Source organism: Carassius carassius, chromosome 44 (genome assembly GCF_963082965.1).
Source record: "Carassius carassius chromosome 44, fCarCar2.1, whole genome shotgun sequence".
NCBI lineage: Eukaryota > Metazoa > Chordata > Actinopteri > Cypriniformes > Cyprinidae > Carassius > Carassius carassius.
In genome coordinates this window covers 22,416,200-22,439,475 of record NC_081798.1, presented here as the reverse complement: position 1 = coordinate 22,439,475, position 23,276 = coordinate 22,416,200, and the positions used below count along the sequence as shown (strand labels likewise).

Here is a 23,276-nt window from a genome sequence, read left to right as displayed (position 1 = left end):
AGAGCTTTAGTTGGCATCTGCTGATGGCACGGCGGATTGTGTTTACCGACAGTGGTTTCTGAAAGTATTCCTGGGCCCATTTAGTAATGTCATTGACACAATCATGCCGATGAGTGATGCAGTGTCGTCTGAGAGCCCGAAGACCACGGGCATCCAATAAAGGTCTCCGGCCTTGTCCCTTACGCACAGAGATTTCTCCAGTTTCTCTGAATCTTTTGATGATGTTATGCACTGTAGATGATGAGATTTGCAAAGCCTTTGCAATTTGACGTTGAGGAACATTGTTTTTAAAGTTTTCCACAATTTTTTTACGCAGTCTTTCACAGATTGGAGAGCCTCTGCCCATCTTTACTTCTGAGAGACTCTGCTTCTCTAAGACAAAGCTTTTATAGCTAATCATGTTACAGACCTGATATCAATTAACTTAATTAATCACTAGATGTTCTCCCAGCTGAATCTTTTCAAAGCGGCTTGCTTTTTTAGCCATTTGTTGCCCCCGTGCCAACTTTTTTGAGACCTGTAGCAGGCATTAAATTTTAAATGAGCTAATTAAGTGGATAAAAGTGTAAAATTTCTCAGTTTAAACATTTGCTACGTTATCTATGTTCTATTGTGAATAAAATATTGGCTCATGTGATTTGAAATTCCTTTAGTTTTCATTTTATTAAAATTTAAAAACGTCCCAACTTTTCCGGAATTCGGGTTGTACTAGCAAAATATTAAAAAGCGTCAGCAAGTGCTAAATATACTGGCAGCATGCTAGAAACATACTAAAACATGTTAGCAACACTTAGCTAAATGCTAAAGCATCATATTACTGCAGTGAATCAGGAAGTTACTGTAATTCAGGCATACAGTGTCCAATCTGCCCCAAATTGAACAAGTTTGAAAAGAGTCTTGTCCTGAACACATCAACATGCCCATATTCGATTATAGTCATAGCGCCACCTAATGGAAACAGGAAGTGGCATGTTTAACACTGTTATGGACTCCTTGTAAAATAATAAAAAAACATCAACAAGTGTTAAATAGGCTGACAACATTCTAGAAGCATACTAAAACATCCTAGTTACACTTAGCTAAGTGCTAAAGCATGCAACTATTGCATTGAATAAGGACGTTGCTGTAACTCAGGCTAGCAACGTACGATCTGCCCCAAACTTTGACAAGAGTCCTGTACTGAACACATCAACATGCCTGTATTCGATTATAGTCATAGCGCCACCAAATGGCAACAGGAATTGGCATGTTTAAGACTGTTATGGACTCCTTGTAAAATGATAAAAACCATCAACAAGTGTTAAATAGGCTGACAACATTCTAGAAGCATACTAAAACATCCTAGTAACACTTAGCTAAGTGCTAAAGCATGCTACTAATGCAGTGAAAAAGGAAGTTGCTGTAACAGAAGCAAGCAATGTCCAATCTTCCCCAAACTTCAGACGTGTGATAGGTATTTGGTTCTGAACAAACACCCATGACCAAATTCAGTTATAGTCATAGCGCCACCTGCTGGTAACAGGAAGTCAAAAAGATTAACACTGTTATGGATTCCTAGGAACAAATTAAAAAGTGTCAAAAATGTTAAATAGGCTGGCAACTTGCTAGAAACATAATAAAACATGCTAGCATCACTTAGCTTAGCTTAGCTTAACTAAGTGCTAAAGCATGCTACTAAGGCAGTGAAAAAGGAAGTTGCTGTAACTAAGGCAAGCAATGTCTGATCTGCCCCAAACTTCACACGTTTGACAAGAGTCCTGTCCTGAACACATCAAGATTCAGTATTCGATTATAGTCATAGCTCCACATAATGGCAACAGGAAGTGTCATGTTTAACACTTTTATGCACTATTTGCAACACATTGTAAAATATGCCATTGTGTGCTAATCATTCTAGAAATATTCTCAAACATGCTAGCAACACTTACTATGTGTTAAAGAATGCTATTAATACTATGAAAAAGGAAGTTGTTGTAACTCATGCATACAATTCCCAATCTGACCCAAACTTTACATGTTTTATAAGAGTCCTGGCCTGAACACAACTAAAGGCCAATTTTCAATTATAAGTATAGCGCCACCTGCTGGCAATAGGAAATGTCTTATTTTATACTAACTTAAACATGAAATGTCTGATCTGCCCGAAACTTTGCATGTTTGGTAAGAGTCCTGGCCTGAAGACATGTACATGCCGATATTCAGTTATAATCATAGCGCCACCTGTTGGCAGCAGGAAATGTGGCACAAATATTTACTATTTTATAAGCATATGGCCCAACGTTCACTGTTCCTCCTATGGGCACCCGGTGTACACTTATCACACCGGTGAAACTCTGTACACCTATAGAACTCATTGAGCTGAACAACTTTCACATTCTATATCATAGGTTCTGCCCAACAGGAAGTCAGCCACTCAGGGCTATTTAAAAAAAGCATGCTCTGGAATTTGATATGTGTCACAGTGTCTGGGTTGTGTTCCCTGGGTTCCACTAGGTGTCCTCAGTTCCCACAGTGTTTATCATTTATCACTTCCTGTCTCCTTATTTGGTCACCTTCCTCCTTGTTTAGTTAATTGATTGTTCCCCACCTGTCTCCTGTTTCCCCATCATCCTTTTGTGTATTTATACCTGGTCTGTCTGAGTCTTAGTCACGGAGTCCTTGTTTAGTGTTAAACGTTAATTCATGTCCGTCAATGCCTTGTCTTGCCTTGCCTTGCCTTGCCTTGCCTCGTTTATGTTATGTTTGGATTTACCGGTTTTGACCCTGCCTGGACTGTGTATTCTCTTTGGATTACCCCTTATTAAAGACATACTCGCAATTGGTTCTCTCTCCTGTGTTTTCCATAACACCGAACGTGACAGAAGGACTCCGTCACTGCAAGAGCCAGCGGTATGTCGGCTTATGTCTCCAGCCACAGTGCGGGAGAGGAGTGGATTTGAAGGAACTCGCCTGGTGGTTTTCCGGGGAACCAGAGGAGGTCGCCGAGGAGGGAGTGGTCGAGAGGATACTCAGCACCGCTCTCAACCAGGGCCGCCCTTCGACCCGGGGCTCGTGTGGGATGGATTAGAGCCACCGTCTCACCATGGCGGACGGAGAGGAGAGAGGAAGCGCACGTCCGCCACAGTGGCGTCACTGCCCATGATGGCCGCTAGTCCAGCGCCACGAGGCAGGATGGACGCCAACACAGCACCACAACCCAAGGCGATCACGAGTCCAGCGCCACGGTGCAAGATGGCCGCCAGCTCAGCGCCAACGCCCAAGAGGGCCGCTGACTCATTCTTGGACTATTTCGCTACGCTGTCCAAGATCCTAGAGATTCCCAAGACGGTTGACGTCATGGCTGCTGAGCCAGCGCCACAGCACAGGATGGCCGCCAGCCCAGAGCCACAGCACAAGATGGCCGCCAGCCCAGAGCCACAGCACAAGATGGCCGCCAGCCCAGAGCCACAGCACAAGATGGCCGCCAGCCCAGAGCCACAGCACAAGATGGCCGCCAGCCCAGAGCCACAGCACAAGATGGCCGCCAGCCCAGCGCCACAGCACAAGATGGCCGCCAGCCCAGCGCCACAGCACAAGATGGCCGCCAGCTTGCAACCACAGCACAAGATGGCCGACTCAACGCCTGAGTCTCCAGACAAGGTGTCACCGACTCGCCAAAATAGAGGGCGGAGGAGGAGGAGACAGGCGTCTACCGTTCCTCAAAGCCCAGAGGACGTTCCCGAGGCGGTGCCCGATGCTGTTCCGGAGGCCGAGGCGGTGCCCGATGCTGTTCCGGAGGCCGAGGCGGTGCCCGATGCTGTTCCGGAGGCCGAGGCGGTGCCCGATGCGGTTCCGGAGGCCGAGGCGGTGCCCGATGCTGTTCCGGAGGCCGAGGCGGTGCACGATGCTGTTCCGGAGGCCGAGGCGGTGCACGATGCTGTTCCGGAGGCCGAGGCGGTGCCCGATGCTGTTCCGGAGGCCGAGGCGGTGCCCGATGCTGTTCCGGAGGCCGAGGCGGTGCACGATGCTGTTCCGGAGGCCGAGGCGGTGCACGATGCTGTTCCGGAGGCCGAGGCGGTGCACGATGCTGTTCCGGAGGCCGAGGCGGTGCCCGATGCCGAGGCGGTGCCCGATGCCGAGGCGGTGCCCGATGCTGTTCCGGAGGCCGAGGCGGTGCCCGATGCTGTTCCGGAGGCCGAGGCGGTGCCCGATGCTGTTCCGGAGGCCGAGGCGGTGCCCGATGCGGTTCCGGAGGCCGAGGCGGTGCCCGATGCCGAGGCGGTGCCCGATGCTGTTCCGGAGGCCGAGGCGGTGCCCGATGCTGTTCCGGAGGCCGAGGCGGTGCCCGATGCGGTTCCGGAGGCCGAGGCGGTGCCCGATGCTGTTCCGGAGGCCGAGGCGGTGCCCGATGCTGTTCCGGAGGCCGAGGCGGTGCCCGATGCCGAGGCGGTATCCGATGCTGTTCCGGAGGCCGAGGCGGTGCCAGATGCCGAGGCGATGCCCGATGCTGTTCCGGAGGCCGAGGCGGTGCCCGATGCCGAGGCGGTGCCCGATGCTGTTCCGGAGGCCGAGGCGGTGCCCGATGCCGAGGCGATGCCCGATGCTGTTCCGGAGGCCGAGGCGGTGCCCGATGCTGTTCCGGAGGCCGAGGCGGTGCCCGATGCCGAGGCGGGGCCCGATGCTGTTCCGGAGGCCGAGGCGGTGCCCGATGCGGTTCCGGAGGCCGAGGCGGTGCCCGATGCCGAGGCGGTGCCTTGCCTTGCCTTGCCTCGTTTATGTTATGTTTGGATTTACCGGTTTTGACCCTGCCTGGACTGTGTATTCTCTTTGGATTACCCCTTATTAAAGACATACTCGCAATTGGTTCTCTCTCCTGTGTTTTCCATAACACCGAACGTGACAATATGGTCCTCTGAGGACTTTCAACCGTTTGCCTCAAAACTCAGTGAACATAATCTCAAGACATTGGGGATGCAAAATTGCGAAGGGATTTTTGATATCTTCAACGGTTTGCCCGTGGCGAGGCGTTGAAATAAAGGCAAAAAATTAGAAACAGGAAATGTCTAATAACATCCACATACATTGCCTGAGTTTGACCAAACTTCATCGGTTTGTTTGTTCTATGATGCCGATCGCATATATGTAACTATTAGGAGTCAATGTTATAGCGCCACCAACTGGCAGCAGGAAGTGTGTTATCTTCAAAATACTTAGAATTTAGCATCTTATTTTTACTCGATTTGCTTTAAACTGCATCAAAATAATGACAAAACACGGCCGATATAAATCTGTTGTGGGGATATTGATATCTAATATAGTGTAGCCATGGCAAAGTGTCAAACTTGAATAATCTGCTCTGGTAATTTTAAGGCAGATAGCATGCTCAGAATTACATGAAACTCAAAACACATATCAGTATTAATGATAGATAGACCATGGAAAAAGCTCATAAAAGTGTGTGGAGGAGGCACTCTATAGCGCCACCTTTTGTCAAAAGTGGGGGTTAGTTTTAGCTACAGACACCAAACTCTACATAAATTTTTCTTATCAGGACAGACAACTTACTAATTCACAGTCATCAGCTACCACCAACAGGAAGTCAACATGTGAATTAATGCATACTCCTCTCACAAAAATGAAAAATTTCACACCAGACTTTTTCAACATGATGCCAAGATACTGAAGATGCTAAATTGTGAACAGATTTTGAATATGTTTAATAGTGTTGCCATGGCAATTTATTAAATAACATTAAAAATATAACAGTAATTTTCTTATATCTTTAATGTTCTTTATTCTAACACTTCAAAAAAATACATATGGAGAATAAGTCAATCTTAGGAAACATAGTTAGTTTCAGAACACTATCATACTCGAGGGCAACAAAAAAATTTAAACTGTCACTCTTTACATGTGTCAGATGTACACTGTAATACACTGTAATGACAACAAGATGTAGCCATAGGACCACAGATCATACCTCTTTAGGTAATTCTCTCTTTATCAGAAATTTCTCTATCTTAATTTCTCTTATCTTAAAATTATTTAAAAAAAAATCAGTAGTAATTTAGTTTTATATGATTAGTTCACAAATGTTCACAGATCATTAAAATAAAATAGAAAAATGGTTATAGGATCATAAAAAGTATTACCAAAATGTACAACAAAGTCTCTAAAGTTAACATTAGTTAATGCAGTAATTAGCATGATCTAAAAATGAACAATATATTTTAACTAATTTAATCAACTTATTTAATTTTAGTTAATACAAAAAAAAATTATGTTCATGTTAATTCATAGTACAGAAACTGATGTTAATAAACAACTTTAATAGGCTTTATGGACAGTTTTGAGTGACTCTTGAAGTATCAGCACCACATTCTCTTTTACCACTGTTTGAAGAATTTATCTTCCAGAACAGGGGTCAGGAATGTACGGCTCGCGAGCCACACCTGGCTTTTTGACAAAAATCATGTGGCTCGCCAGATCTCTTAACCATTTACCAACAAATGATCCATTGCAAAAAAAAATAATACATGATAAAAAATAATCACTAAAATTTAGCGATTTGTTGCAGAGTCTAAATAAGCTGATAAAAGGTTTTAAATAATATTTTTTTTACCTGCCAATGTGCGTTTTCAGTAGGCATTCAGTGCTGTTCACGAGAGTCACGACGGCAAACCACTGACTTGTCTATGGTAACAGAGCTGATAAACTCAAGCTGCTACATAGCTTGTTAGTTTGTGGCAATAGCGAGGAAAAGAAACGTTTTTTTAAACAGCAGACCAAAAAAGTCTAAAATTATGTAAAAAACTCACAGGACTGAAAACATATACTTTGTGCCAAGAGCCATTATGAAACAAATATTATTAGGCATTTTTTCCTTTACTGATAAAATGGGCCAAAAAAAGAAAGAGAGCAGACCCTAAAGAAAGCAGCCCGAAAAATGGAGCGCAGCTGGAGGAAAATAAAACTAGCGGTATCTCGAATTGCTTGGCGGGAAAGTAACCTATCCTACAGAAAAGCGTTAAAAACTGTTAGATCCAATTACTTTTCTTCTCTTTTAGAAGAAAACAAACATTACCCCAGGTATTTATTCAATACAGTGGCTAAATAAACGAAAACTAAAGCCTCAACAAGTGTTGACATTTCCCAACATCACAGCAGTAATGACTTTATGAACTAATTTACTTCTAAAATCAATACTCTTAGAGATAAAATTGTAACCATTCAGCCGTCAGCTACAGTATCGCATCAGACAGTGCACTATAGATCCCCTGAGGAACAGTTCCACTCATTCTCTACTATAGGAGAGGAAGAATTGTATAAACTTGTTAAATCATCTAAACCAGCAACATGTATGTTAGACCCTATACCATCTAAGGTCCTAAAAGAGGTGCTTCCAGAAGTCATAGATCCTCTTCTGACTATTATTAATTCCTCATTGTCATTAGGATATGTCCCCAAAACCTTCAAACTGGCTGTCATTAAGCCTCTCATCAAAAAACACAACTTTAACCCAAAGAACAAGTTAATTATAGACCAATCCCGAATATCCATTTTCTGTCCAAGATACAACAAAAGGTGGTATCCTCACAATTATATTCCTTCTTAGAGAAATAGTCAAGTCAAGTCAAATCACCATTGGGGAGTCGTGGCCTAATGGTTATTCGAGTCGGACTCCCAATCGAAAGGTTGTGAGTTCGAGTCCCAGGCCGGCAGGAATTGTGGGTGGGGGGAGTGCATGTACAGTTCTCTCTCCACCTTCAATACCACAACTTAGGTGCCCTTGAGCAAGGCATCGAACCCCCAACTGCTCCCCGGGCGCCGCAGCATAAATGGCTGCCCACTGCTCCGGGTGTGTTCTCACAGTGTGTGTGTGTGTTCACTGCTCTGTGTGTGTGCATTTCGGATGGGTTAAATGCAGAGCACAAATTCTGAGTATGGGTCACCATACTTGGCTGAATGTCACTTCACTTTCACTCACTTTCACTTTTACTTTATTTATATAGCGCTTTAAACAAAATACATTGAGTCAAAGCAACTGAACAACATTCATTAGGAAAACAGTGTGTCAATAATGCAAAATGATAGTTAAAGGCAGTTCATCATTGAATTCAGTGATGTCATCTCTGTTCAGTTTAAATAGTGTCTGTGCATTTATTTGCAATCAAGTCAACGATATCGCTGTAGATGAAGTGACCCCAACTAAGCAAGCCAGAGGCGACAGCGGCAAGGAACCGAAACTCCATCGGTGACAGAATGGAGAAAAAAACCTTGGGAGGAACCAGGCTCAGTTGGGGGCCAGTTCTCCTCTGACCAGACGAAATCAGTAGTTCAATTCCAGGCTGCAGCAAATTCAGATTGTGCAGAAGAATCACCTGTTTCCTGTGGTCTTGTCCTGGCGGTCGTCTGAGACAAGGTCTTTACAGGGGATCTGTATCTGGGGCTCTAGTTGTCCTGGTCTCCGCTGTCTCTGGGATGTAGAGGTCCTTTCTAGGTGCTGATCCTCCATCTGGTCTGGATACGTACTGGATCCGGGTGACTGCAGTGACCCTCTGATCTGGATACAGACTTGATCTGGTGGCTACGGTGACCTCGGAATAAAAGAGAAACAGACAAATATTAGCGTAGATGCCATTCTTGTAATGATGTAGCAAGTACATAGGGTGTTATGGGAAGTGTTCCCGGTTCCGGTTTACCTAATTAATACAGCCTAAAAATCCTTTAATGGATTTGGATATTAAAAGCATATTAGTATGTTATGTGTAAGCCAGGTTAAAGAGATGTGTCTTTAATCTAGATTTAAACTGCAAGAGTGTGTCTGCCTCCAACGAACAATATTAGGCAGGTTATTCCAGAGTTTAGGCACCAAATAGGAAAAGGATCTGCCACCCAAAGTTGATTTTGATATTCTAGGTATTATCAAATTGCCTGAGTTTTGAGAACGTAGCGGATGTAGAGGATTATAATGTAAAAGGAGCTCATTCAAATACTGAGGGGCTAAACTATTCAGGGCTTTATAAGTAATAAGCAATATTTAAAAATCTATACGATGTTTGATAGGGAGCCAGTGCAGTGTTGACAGGACCGGGCTAATATGGTCATACTTCCTGGTTCTAGTAAGAACTCTTGTTGCTGCATTTTGGACTAGCTGTAGTTTGTTTGCTAAGCGTGCAGAACAACCACCCAATAAAGCATTACAATAATCTAACCTTGAGGTCATAAATGCATGGATTAACATTTCTGAATTAGACATGGGCCGTAATTTAGATATATTTTTGAGATGGAAAAATGCAGTTTTACAAATGCTAGAAATGTGGCTTTCTAAGGAAAGACTGCGATCAAATAGCACACCTAGGTTCCTAACTGATGACGAAGAATTGACAGAGCAACCATCAAGGCTTAGACAGTGTTCTCGGTTATTACAAGCAGAGTTTTTAGGTCCTATAATTAACACCTCTGTGTTTTCAGAATTTAGCAGTAAGAAATTACTCGTCATCCAATTCTTTATATCGACTATGCATTCCATTAGTTTTTCAAATTGATGTGTTTCACCGGGCCGCGAAGAAATATAGAGCTGAGTATCATCAGCGTAAAGTTAACGCCATGTTTCCTGATAATATCTCCCAGGGGTAACATATAAAGCGTGAAGAGTATCGGCCCTACTACTGAGCCTTGAGGTACTCCATACTGCACTTGTGATCGATATGATACATCTTCATTCACTGCTATGAACTGATGGCGAACTAAATGCTTTATTGGGTGGTTGTACTGCACGCTTAGTAAACAAACTACAGCTAGTCCAAAATGCAGCAGCAAGAGTTCTTACTAGAACCAGGAAGTATGACCATATTAGCCCTGTCCTGTCAACACTGCACTGGCTCCCTATCAAACATCGTATAGATGTTAAAATATTGCTTATTACTTATAAAGCCCTGAATGGTTTAGCACCTCAGTATTTGAATGAGCTCCTGTTACATTATAATCCTCCACGTCTGCTGCGTTCTCAAAACTCAGGCAATTTGATAGTACCTAGAATATCAAAATCAACTGCGGGCAGCAGATCCTTTTCCTATTTGGTGCCTAAACTCTGGAATAACCTACCTAACATTGTTCGGGAGGCAGATACACTCTTGCAGTTTAAATCTAGATTAAAGATCCATCTCTTTAATCTGGGTTACATATAACATACTAATATGCTTCTAATATCCAAATCCATTTAAGGATTTTTAGGCTGCATTAATTAGGTAAACCGGAACTGGAAACACTTCCCATAACACCCGATGTACTTGCTACATCATTAGAAGTCTGTTTCTGTCTTATTCTGAGGTCACCATAGCCACCAGATCCAGTCTGTATCCAGATCAGAGGGTCACTGCAGTCACCTGGATCCAGTACGTATCCAGACCAGATGGTGGATCGGCACCTAGAAAGACCTCTACAGCCCTCAAAGACAGCAGAGACCAGGACAATTAGAGCCCCAGATACAGATCCCCTGTAAAGACCAGGACAAGACCACAGGAAACAGATGATTCACTGCACAATCTGACTTTGCTGCAGCCTGGAATTGAACTGCTGGTTTCATCTGGTCAGAGGAGAACTGGCCCCCGAACTGAGCCTGGTTTCTCCCAAGGTTTTTTTCTCCATTCTGTCACCGATGGAGTTTCGGTTCCTTGCCGCTGTTGCTTCTGGCTTGCTTAGTTGGGGTCACTTCATCTACAGCGATATCGTTGACTTGATTGCAAATGCACAGACACTATTTAAACTTTTTAAAAACATTTTGCATTATTGACACACTGTTTTCCTAATGAATGTTGTTCAGTTGCTTTGACGCAATGTATTTTGTTTAAAGCGCTATATAAATAAAGGTGACTTGACTTTCGTGTTCTACGTATACAGGCCGTTTCACATTTATTTTAACGCACCGCTTACTGTGCCTATATTAAGACTTTTCAGCAATTCAAAGTCTTTAAGTCCATATACAGGGCCGTAGCTGGGTTTTGCAGGGTTCCAGTGCAGGTTGTACCAGTGGGCCCTGTTTGAAATTGTAAAATTTGTATGTTCATTCTATTTATTTATTTGTGTTATTTGCACAATGTTTATGTTTTTTCAAGTTTGTTGGTGTCCAGGTACAGAAACTGAATAATTAAATGTAAATTAGCACTGCATAGTCTTCACAATTAAATATACAGTCAAACCAAAATGTATTCAGACACCTTCAACATTTTTTTCACAGTATCACAGTTTATTTACTATAGTTTAGAAAACAGTAATAAAATATGACTAAGTCAGAGTTAAACTGTCAGAACAAATTCATCTTGATAATGTCAGATGACTTTGATAGAAAGGTATGTAATGGATTAAAACCAACCATATATATATATATATATATATATATATATGTATATATATATATATATATATATATTGCTTTAAACAAAATACATTGCGTCAAAGCAACTGAACAACATTCATTAAGAAAACAGTGTGTCAATAATGCAAAACGACAGTTAAAGGCAGTTCATCATTGAATTCAGTGATGTCATCTCTGTTCAGTTTAAATAGTGTCTGTGCATTTATTTGCAAATCAGGTCAATGATATCGCTGTAGATGAAGTGGCCCCAACTAAGCAAGCCAGAGGCAACGGCGGCAAGGAACCGAAACTCCATCGGTGACAGAATGGAGAAAAAAACCTTGGGAGAAACCAGGCTCAGTTACAGAACAGAACATTTGTTCACAAGATTGTCAAACCTGGAGCTTGTAGCCTAGAATAGATGTGAAAATCATCTTATTTACTCGCTCACAGAAAACAATAGATTGATTTAAAATTTCTAAGACACTTTTTATTTCTAAAGGGCATATGCGAGTAGGCGTGATTGACTATGAATATTAGTGCGATTTACACCTGAGAAGACAAAGGCCTGCATAATGAGCTGTATAATGAGCATTTCAGTCAGGTGTGTGACTGAGAAGGAAGAGTTACAAGAAAGAATGTGAGGACAAAATAAATGTATATATTTTTATGTTTGTAGTTTATTTAGAATATATTTATTTATCCCACAAAATAACTTGAGATTCACTTGCAAGTGCAGTTAAACTGACAAAGCTGACTTTCAAAGCTGGATTGTTAGCATCATTACTCCAGTCACACAATCCTTCAGAAATCATTCTAATATTCAGATTTTCTACTAAAAAAACATTTATTATTATTATTATTAATGTTGAAAAGAGCTCAGAATATTATTTTCAGGTTTTTAGATGAATTGAAAGAACAGAAGCATCATTTGTAACATGATTACTGCATTTATCATTAATTGTGTGATAAATAGAAGTTTAAATTTCTATATGTACTGGATCCAAGCTTTTGAATGATATAGTGTATATTATTACACTTGGAGTAAGGCTGGATGCTGAAAATAGTTTTGATCACAGGAATAAATTAAGTTGTAAAATATATTCAAATAGAAATCAGTTACTTTTAATGGTAAAAATACTGAACAATATTACTAGTTTAGCAAACTGGTATTGTGTAATGTTGAATCTTGACTTTATGAACTACTTTACTTCTAAAATCGATACTATTAGAGATAAAATTGTAACCATTCAGCTGTCAGCTACAGTATCACATCAGACAGTGCACTTTAAACACCCTGAGGAACAGTTCCACTCATTCTCTACCATAGGAGAGGAAGAATTGTATAAACTTGTTAAATCATCTAAACCAACAACATGTATTTTAGATCCTATACCATCTAAACTCCTAAAAGAGGTGCTTCCAGAAGTCATAGATCCTCTTCTGACTATTATTAATTCCTTATTGTCATTATGATATGTCCCCAAAACCTTATAACTGGCTGTTATTAAGCCTCTCATCTAAAAACCACAACTTGACCCCAAAGAACTAGTTAATTATATGCCAATCTCGAATCTCCCTTTTCTGTCCAAGATACTAGAAAAGGTAGCATCCTCACAATTATATTCCTTCTTAGAGAAAAATGGTATATGTGAGGACTTCCAGTCAGGATTTAGACCATATCATAGTATTGAGACTGCTCTCCATAGAGTTACTAATGACCTGCTCTTATCATCTGATCGTGGTTGTGTCTCTCTATTAGTTCTATTGGATCTTAGTGCTGCGTTTGACACAATTGACCACAACATTCTTTTGCATAGACTTGAACACTTTGTTGGCATTAATGGAAGTGCATTAGCATGGTTTAAATCGTACTTATATGACCGCCATCAGTTCATAGCAGTGAATGAAGAGGTATCATATCGATCACAAGAGCAGTTTGGAGTACCTTAAGGCTCAGTACTAGGGCCGCTACTCTTCACGCTTTATATGTTACCCTTGGGAGATTACTGTTATGCTGATGATACTCAGCTCTTTGTCTCTTCTAAAACCTCTGCATGTAATAACCTAGAACACTGTCTAAGACCTGATGGCTGCTCTGTCAATTCTTCGTCATCAGTTAGGAACCTAGGTGTGCTATTTGATAGCAATCTTTCCTTAGAAAGCCACGTTTCTAGCATTTGTCAACTGCATTTTTCCATCTCAAAAATATATCTAAATTACGGCCTATGCTCTCAAATGTTAATCCATGCATTTAAGACCTCAAGGTTAGATTATTGTAATGCTTTATTGGGTGGTTGTTCTGCACGCTTAGTAAACAAACTACAGCTAGTCCAAAATGCAGCAGCAAGAGTTCTTACTAGAACCAGGAAGTATGACCATATTAGCCTGGTTCTGTCAACATTGCACTGGCTCCCTATCAAACATTGTATAGATTTTAAAATATTGCTTATTACTTATAAAGCCCTGAATGGTTTAGCACCTCAGTATTTGAATGAGCTCCTTTTACATTATAATCCTCTACGTCCGTTACGTTCTCAAAACTCAGGCAATTTGATAATACCTAGAATATCAAAATCAACTGCGGGCGGCAGATCCTTTTACTATTTGGCGCCTAAACTCTGGAATAACCTACCTAACATTGTTCGGGAGGCAGACACACTCTTGCAGTTTAAATCTAGATTAAAGACCCATCTCTTTAACCTGGCTTACACATAATTAGGGCTATCACTTTTGAGAAAAATCTAATTCGAATGGATATCGAATATCATACAAAGTATTAGAATATATTCGAATATCTACGTGCCACCCCCCCCACACTCATAAAAAAAAACCACCATAGCCTAAGGGGCCGTTCACATATCGCGCCTAAAAACGCGTGGAAAAGCTAGGCGCGCCGCTTTTTTTCTTCTCCAAAGCGCTCGGGCAGTTGCACTCCTGAGGCATCTCCTGTTGCTAAGCAACCATGACCTGCTCTCTCCATGAAGACACGGAAATTTCAGCAATGGATAAATGGATTTGCAGCACTGAAAATCACTTGCAGTAGCTCTGCTACTAAATTTATTTCAAAATGGCAATCCATATATAACTATGGTCAGCTGTTCCTTCATCTTGGCTGAGCTTTCAACGTTGTTACGGGAAAGGATGAAGCTGATTGGTTAGTTGTGGTCACATGACCTGCAGTGCGCTTGCGGTTCTCTGAAAAGTTAATGTTGTTTTTAACTCGATGCGGTGCGGACGCACCTGGAAAAACGAGCCCGTCGCATACTGCGCGCCTACATTGGAAATAACGAACATGAATGCGCAAAAGTGTGAACGGCCCCTAATGGAGATTCAATCACAAATGTTTAACAGTGAGTCATAAACAGGACTATCTGGATTATTATTATTTTTTACTTAATGTTTGAAACAGCAGGTTATCAACTTAGAATACCAATTTATATGAAGTGCCACTATGCATATCCCACAACATTAGGCTAAATGAAAAAAGAAAAGAAAAAACGATTCCGAACAGGCACAAACAATAACGTGACTACTTAAACAGCAGCAGGAGTAAGGCATATAGCCTAGCCTAATTCATTTCTTAATATTGTTTGCAAGAAACACCAGTCTATCAACTTGATCTGGATTAAGTGCGGCTCTCTTTTTATTTACAATGTTCCCCGTGGTGGAGAACACATTCGGAGTGCACAGACGTGCCTGCCTGGCTACTACCTATTATTCACTTGATTTGGTCATGGGCCTATGCTACAATACGTCTAGAGTGCCTCTACTTGATAAGATTGCAAAGAATAAAATAAAAAACAAACGGTCTAATCATAGACTGTAAAAAATGCGCTACACATGGCATTTTAAAAAACGCATAATTAATTTATAGTTCGATTACGGATATTTCACGTGATGTTCGAATGCATATTTGAAAATCGAATAAAAAGTGACAGCCCTACACATAACATACTAATATGCTTTTAATATCCAAATCCGTTAAAGGATTTTTACGCTGCATTAATTAGGTAAACCGGAACCGGGAACACTTCCCATAACACCCGATGAACTTGCTACATCATTAGAAGAAGGGCATCTATGCTAATATTAGTCTGTTTCTCTCTTATTCCGAGGTCACCGTAGCCACCAGATCCAGTCTGTATCCAGATCAGAGGGTCACTGCAGTCACCCGGATCCAGTACGTATCCAGACCAGATGGTGGATCAGCACCTAGAAAGGACCTCTAAATCCCTGAAAGACAGCGGAGACCAGGACAACTAGACCCCCAGATACAGATCCATTGTAAAGACCTTGTCTCAGATGACCACCAGGACAAGACCACAAGAAACAGATGATTCTTCTGCACAATCTGACTTTGCTGCAGCCTGCAGTTGAACTGCCATGGTTTTTTCTCCATTCTGTCACCGGTGGAGTTTTGGTTCCTTGTCTCCGTCGCCACTCTGGCTTTTTTTATATGGGGTCACTTCATCTACAGCGATATCAATGACTTGATTGCAAATAAATGCACAGACACTATTTAAACTGAACAGAGATGACATCACTGAATTCAATGACGAACTGCCTTTAATTGTCATTTTGCATTATTGACACACTGTTTTCCTAATGAATGTTGTTCAGTTGCTTTGATGCAATGTATTTTGTTTAAAGCGCTATATAAATAAAGGTGACTTGACTGAAATGTATAAATTAACATCACACAACTATAATTTCTAAAGTGTATATTGTGTATGTGCTCTCAAATAAACTAAATGATAAACTACATTACTAACATTATTTTGATGGTCACTGATACTAGTAGTACAGTAGAAAATTTAGATGATGTAAATTAAACTTCATAATGTTTCACCTGATTATACATTTGGTCGGGAATTATAGTTTGGAAAAAGTCTAACTAGTAAAATGTGAACATGTTGTGTGATTCATAAAAAATACTTAGTCATGTTTATGACCTCTGCTGGATCAATCGCTTCATTCTTTTTTTCTGAGGAAATCCAAAACTCAAATCCTGACGTGATCTTCAGCACATCATACTGGGGTGAATTATGTCTTATTCCTCTCAGCGTGAAGAGAACAGTACAATAAAACTAAAAACTTGAATAACAGTCTCGCTGCTTTGTTTTCTGTGGTATGGACGTTTACATGCCGCAAGCTTCATGTGGAACATTATAATATCAATAGCACGTTCAGCGCATGAACGTGGTCACATTAAATATTATGAAAGGAGACATAAAAGACGGGACATCGCGTTGTTTTCATATGGATTAATTATTGAATTTTTAATTATGGAAATGTATTTTTTTAATTCAAATATTCACAACTTAAACAATTATGTTGAATTTCAACCCCTAAAAAGGCAAGTCCTGAAAATATGCAAAACATTATTATTGCAGTAAGTGCAATTTAACGTGCTTTTTTTTGTTTCAAAGACATTTGTCATTACTTTTCTTTCCATAGACTGATGACCGGCTGGAGAGTGAGACAACAAAGTAACTGCTTTTTGATGTTAGCTTGATTCTTGAATTAAGTTCATTTTCCTTACCTATCTGCAAATTATTATTATTATTATTATATGCTTACATATCATTTTATTGTGATACAAGTGATCTTGCAGAGATATTATTTGTGAGTCTTCTTTTCTGTGGGATAAAACTGTTATATGTCTGAGATTAAATGATAGAAGCATTTGGAATAGATCTCTGACCTTTTGGCTGTCAGAATCAATGAAGGTCAAGCCGAAATAGTCCTTTTCCAACAAGTTTAGATGTTCACACACCAGGTCCAGGAGAACCTGCCCCTTACATTGTTTCTGCAAAAATAACAAAACACAAATATGGAAGGGATAAACATAAATATAAATTATGCAATTAGCAGACAGTGCAAACAATAACCATGTTTATAAGATGTTTTGACACTGGTTTATTTGATGATCTGTTCCTAATAAAAGATTAATTCCACTCTCCGTTCATCAGTCACGTTGCAATAATAAGAACAGAAACAGTTTATATAGTAATTCATTCATCCCCTTTTAAGAAAACATTACTGTTCCAGTGACAAGCTGTTGTACCCCAAAAGGTGCAATTTTGGCCCCTTTTTTCTGTATATCCACAACATTTTCTGAAACCACAGACAACCCTATGATTTTTATGGCCATCACATTCATTCAAACCTTTATTTAACCAGGATAAAAAAACTCATTGAGATTAAAAATCTCTTTTACAAGAGTGTCCTGGCAAGTCATAAATATAAATGGAATATTTCAAAGTCATTTATATGTGCCAAATTTCCTGTTGTCAGCAGGTGGCGCTACCATGATAATGGAATATTGGCCTTCAGATGTGTTCAGGCCAGGACTCTTATCGAACATGTGAAGTTGGGGAAGAGCGAACATTTTATGCCTGAGTTACAAAAACTTCTCTTCCTATGGCAAGACATCAAATTTTGTCACAGCGCCATGGACACACCCTTTAACAAAAACTCAAGATCTCCACAATTTAACATTGCAAAGACCTTTAGATTAGACTGACCAAAAATAAAATGTTGATGTCATAAAATGTGTCTTGGAGTAGTTCGTTACAGCGTAAAACATGACATTGCACTATGACCATAACTGAATATGGGCATGTAGATCTGTTCAGGGCAGAAGTTTTATCTAACATGTGAAGTTTGGGGCAGATTGGACATTGTATGTCTGAGTTACAGCAACTTCCTTTCTCATGGCGAAACATCGAAATTTGTCAGGCCGCCATGGACACACCCTTCAACAAAACCTCAAGATCGTCGCAATTTAACATTGCAAAGGCCTTTAGATTACACTGACCAAGATTGGTGTTGATCTGAATAAATCTCGAGGAGTAGTTGTAACGAATGCACACAGGAAATGAGAGATCCAATTGCAGTGCTTTAATGGGGTAATCCAAAATCAAAATCCAAAAACATGCTGGAGGTCAATAACAGAGAAAGCAGTCCAAAAACAAGAAACACAAAAACACAAGGGAACACAAGAAAGCTGGGTAACGGAAAACAAGGACTCCATGAAACAGATAGAGACAGGCTGGTTTATATGGACAGGCGAAAACGATGAGAGTGGAGACAGCTGAGTGCAATTAACAGGTGTGCAATTAACAGTGATGAATGGGACAAAGGCTAGTGGGAAATGTAGTGCCTGCAGTGGGGTAACTATGGGGAAGTGAGACCACTAGTGGACACTGTGACAGGAGTTTGTTCAAATACAACTACTCCCTGCAACAACCTACCACCCGACTCACTCCATTTCCAGTGCGTGCTCGGCTACCAACCATCGCTCTTCCCATGGTCTGGTGAACCCTCGGATGTCCCCTCCATCGACTACTGGTTCAGAGAGAGCGAGAGGGTCTGGGAGGCGGCTCACCATCAACTGCAACGAGCTCTACACAGGCTCAGGATGACAGCCGACCTTCGCCGATCTTATGCTCCAGAATACCAACCTGGTCAGAAGGTCTGGCTGTCCACCCGGGACATCCGCCTGCGCCTACCCTGCTGCAAGCTGAGTCCCAGATTCATTGGCCCATTCACTATCTTGGAGCAGATCAATCCGGTTACATTCAAACTCCAATTACCACCAGAGTACCGGATTCACCCCACTTTCCATGTGTCACTCCTCAAGCCTTCCATCCCTCTGTTTCTCCCTCCACAGAACCTGACGTGGCCGAAGCCCCCCTCCACTCCTTCTTGAAGATGGTGCTGCCTACGAAGTTCGTGACATCCTAGACTCCCGGCGGCATGGTGGACAACTTGAGTAGCTAGTGGACTGGGAAGGATACGGTCCAGAGGAACGCTCATGGGTCCCACGCAACAACATCCTGGATCCGAACCTACTAGACATCTTCCACTCCAATCATCCCAATAGACCGGCTCCTAGAGGAAGAGGACGTCCATCATGTCGTCGGGTCCTCGGCCCTGAGGAGCGGGCCGTGGGGAGGGGGGTACTGTTACAGACACGCCAGGTTCCACCTCCTACCAATCACAGCGCACTTCCTCACCTGAATACTAATCACTCCCACCTGATCCTCATCCACCAGCAATCACCTTAGCACTACAAATAACACACACACGCACTCAGTCAGCGTCCGGTCTCGTTCGCAACAAGGTCTTACCCGAATGCTAACTCTAAGGTATAACTCTATCTCTACTTACCTCTCTCCAGCGATCTCCAGAAGCTCCCCATCTTCATCGTGCGTGTGTGTGGTACACCCTCTTCCTCTAGCGTCTGAACCCCTCATCTACGGATCCATTCATCACTGCCTCCAGCACCATCACCTCACCCAGCACTACCCGCTCCTCTGCTTGTGCCTCAATAAACTGTATTTCTGTTACTTTCAGCCTCCTGTCCTGGTATTCCGTAACACTTCTTCAGTGAGTATATTTAATTTAATGACTTAAGACCCAATTAAGGAGTAATATATTATTTGTTTTGTGCTGAATATATTTTTGTTTACTTATCTGTATTTGTTATGTGTTTGTTATTTCAGTTTTACCTTTTCCTCATTAAAATTACCTGCCAAGTACAACACATCGCCTGTTCATTGGAGGAAAACTTTTTGAAGGAACGGGTTTAGCTTGCTGTTTCATGTTAGATGAGAACAGTAAAATGTCAATGACAGACTTTAGCAGGTTTCACTTTAAAATAAATGCTGTCTCTTTAAAACCTGTACTAGTAAGGTGCACATTTTCAAAACCCTTAGTATAAAACTCTAAACTGATCACATTTTTAACACCACTAGTCATTCTTTTAAAACCTGATCTCATGATTTTACTGTAGTTACACATATTTTCATTCCACATATTCATTGTTTCAGAACACAAGATCTTTGTGATATGTTTTGAGAACATTTGGTTTTATCACCAAAACACAACAGTAAGATCTTCTTTCAACTCAGTACTTTTATCAGTCAGTTCATTCAAGAGCAAACAATGCAAGATGCATGTTTCAAATCTCCTTTGTTGCTGAAATAATTGTAGTAATAGAGGCAATAACTGTCATGTTAAAAAAATAAAAGTACATTACCTAGCTTGCATAACTCGAATAAAATCCATAATGTTTGTAAAAGTATTTATACAGTGTGTTAGTGTGCACAAAAGGTGTGATGAAGGTATGACATGGCCATAAGGTTTGGTGCTAGAACAAAGTTTGTCAAAGCAGTATTACATATGACTGAATGTATACTGTAACTGAATTTATCAGATGAAAGGTCAAGTCAAGTCAAGTCAAGTCACCTTTATTTATATAGCGCTTTAAACAAAATACATTGCGTCAAAGCAACTGAACAACATTCATTAGGAAAACAGTGTGTCAATAATGCAAAATGTTCAGTTAAATAGTGTCTGTGCATTTATTTGCAATCAAGTCAACGATATCGCTGTAGATGAAGTGACCCCAACTAAGCAAGCCAGAGGCGACAGCGGCAAGGAACCGAAACTCCATCGGTGACAGAATGGAGAAAAAAACCTTGGGAGAAACCAGGCTCAGTTCGGGGGCCGGTTCTCCTCTGACCAGACGAAACCAGTAGTTCAATTCCAGGCTGCAGCAAAGTCAGATTGTGCAGAAGAATCATGTTTCCTTAGGTCTTGTCCTGGTGGTCATCTGAGACAAGGTCTTTACAGGGAATCTGTATCTGGGGCTCTAGTTGTCCTGGTCTCGACTGTCGTTCAGGGCAGTAGAGGTCCTTTCTAGGTGCTGATCCACCATCTGGTCTGGATACGTACTGGATCCGGGTGACTGCAGTGACCCTCTGATCTGGATACAGACTGGATCTGGTGGCTACGGTGACCTCGGAATAAGAGAGAAACAGACAAATATTAGCGTAGATGCCATTCTTCAAATGATGTAGCAAGTACATAGGGTGTTATGGGAAGTGTTCCCGGTTCCGGTTTACCTAATTAATGCAGTCTTAAAATCCTTTAATGGATTTGGATATTAAAAGCATATTAGTATGTTATGTGTAAGCCAGGTTAAAGAGATGGGTCTTTAATCTAGATTTAAGAGTGTGTCTGCCTCCCGAGCAATGTTAGGTAGGTTATTCCAAAGTTTAGGCGCCAAATAGGAAAAGGATCTGCCGCCCGCAGTTGATTTTGATATTCTAGGTATTATCAAATTGCTTGAGTTTTGAGAACGTAGCGGACGTAGAGGATTATAATGTAAAAGGAGCTCATTCAAATACTGCGGTGCAAAACCATGCAGGGCTTTATAAGTAATAAGCAATATTTTAAAATCTATACGATGTTTGATAGGGAGCCAGAGCAGTGTTGACAGGACCGGGCTAATATTGTCATACTTCCTGGTTCTAGTAAGAACTCTTGCTGCTGCATTTTGGACTAGCTGTAGTTTGTTTACTAAGCGTGCAGAACAACCACCCAATAAAGCATAACAATAATCTAACCTTAAGGTCATAAATGCATGGATTAACATTTCTGCATTTGACATTGAGAGCATAGGCCGTAATTTAGATATATTTTTGAGATGGAAAAATGCAGTTTTACAAATGCTAGAAACGTGGCTTTCTAAGGAAAGAGTGCGATCAATTAGCACACCTAGGTTCCTAACTGATGACGAAGAATTGACAGAGCAACCATCAAGTCTTAGACAGTGTTATAGGTTATTACAAGCAGAGTTTTTAGGTCCTATAATTAACACCTCTGTTTTTTCAGAATTTAGCAGTTAGAAATTACTCGTCATCCAGTTTTTTATATCGACTATGCATTCCATTAGTTTTTCAAATTGGTGTGTTTCACCGGGCCGCTATAGAGCTGAGTATCATCAGCATAACAGTGAAAGCTAACACCATGTTTCCTGATGATATCTCCCAAGGGTAACATATAAAGCGTGAAGAGTAGCGGCCTTAGTACTGAGCCTTGAGGTACTCCATACTGCACTTGTGATCGATATGATACATCTTCATTCACTGCTACGAACTGATGGCGCTCATTTAAGTACGATTTAAACCATGCTAATGCAGGAGGAGGGATGTCATCCTCTTGGGATTTCCCCCTTTCTGGTCAATGTATCCCTGCCTCTGCTTAATTATTTTTATCCCCGGTGGGGATAATCCCCCCCCCCCCCCCACCAAAAGTGATCAGTGCCACGAGACGGATCACAAAACTTGATCATTGGTTTGATTAAAGTCAATTTTATTTAAAAATGCGCTACTTGGCGTAGACACTCTGTATTCACCACTCTGCAGACTTGCTCAATGTCCCGCCCACGGCGCTATCTGATTGGTTACACCTCACGAGTAATAGCCTATCAACACCTGCCGCACGAGCGTGAGGACTCTCTTTCCCAGCGCGAGCCTCTCTCTCTGTATCTGCTGTGTTCAGCGAGCGCAGAGAGGAGCAGCACTTTCAGTAAAAAAAAAAAATCTAACTCTATTTAACAATCAAGTGTATCCGACATCAGTCACAGCACAAACACTGACTTTATTGTATGTGTATTTGATTTCATTAGTGCAGATTAATGTTTGAGAGCTGGTTATGTAGTCTTAATAGACCAGGTTTTGGTCATTATAATATTCATTCCGTTGTCTGACAACAGAAACATTAAAATAAAATACAGTTTTATTGAGAATTAAATTAAATGGTTGAATTAAAATGCAGTATGTGAGCATAGGGAGGCAATACAATATGACACACTTACGTCATAAATATGCTAATTATCGCATGACGTCATCTAGTTCATGTTCTCATGATTTATTTTTATGAATTAAAATGTTTCAAAACACCCCCCCCCCCCCTCTGTTTTTTCACAAATCGCACCCTGAATATTATTATTACATATAAGTGGTCTTTGACCGCTTTAAGTAAAGTAGCACTTGTTTTAATGTTTTAATGTTTTTATTAAATATCTGTATTGACTGCATGGTCATATTATCATATTATTTACTGCCATGCGACCTACAAAAGT

The 23,276-nt window shown here is 41.1% G+C and overlaps 1 protein-coding gene across 6 annotated transcripts in view; it reads right to left on the bottom strand.

Annotated features, from left to right (window-relative positions):
• LOC132126686 (band 4.1-like protein 1) overlaps window positions 1–23,276 on the bottom strand; it is a 342,878-nt gene that overhangs the window by 205,209 nt on the left and 114,393 nt on the right. For 5 of the 6 annotated variants that reach the window (XM_059538113.1, XM_059538114.1, XM_059538119.1 and 2 more), the window contains exon 4: window positions 17,043–17,147. The exons of the other annotated variant lie outside the window; for it this stretch is intronic. In XM_059538113.1, coding sequence (XP_059394096.1) covers window positions 17,043–17,147 — 105 coding nt within the window. The remainder of the gene's footprint in view (window positions 1–17,042; window positions 17,148–23,276) is intronic. 6 annotated transcript variants of the gene reach the window in all.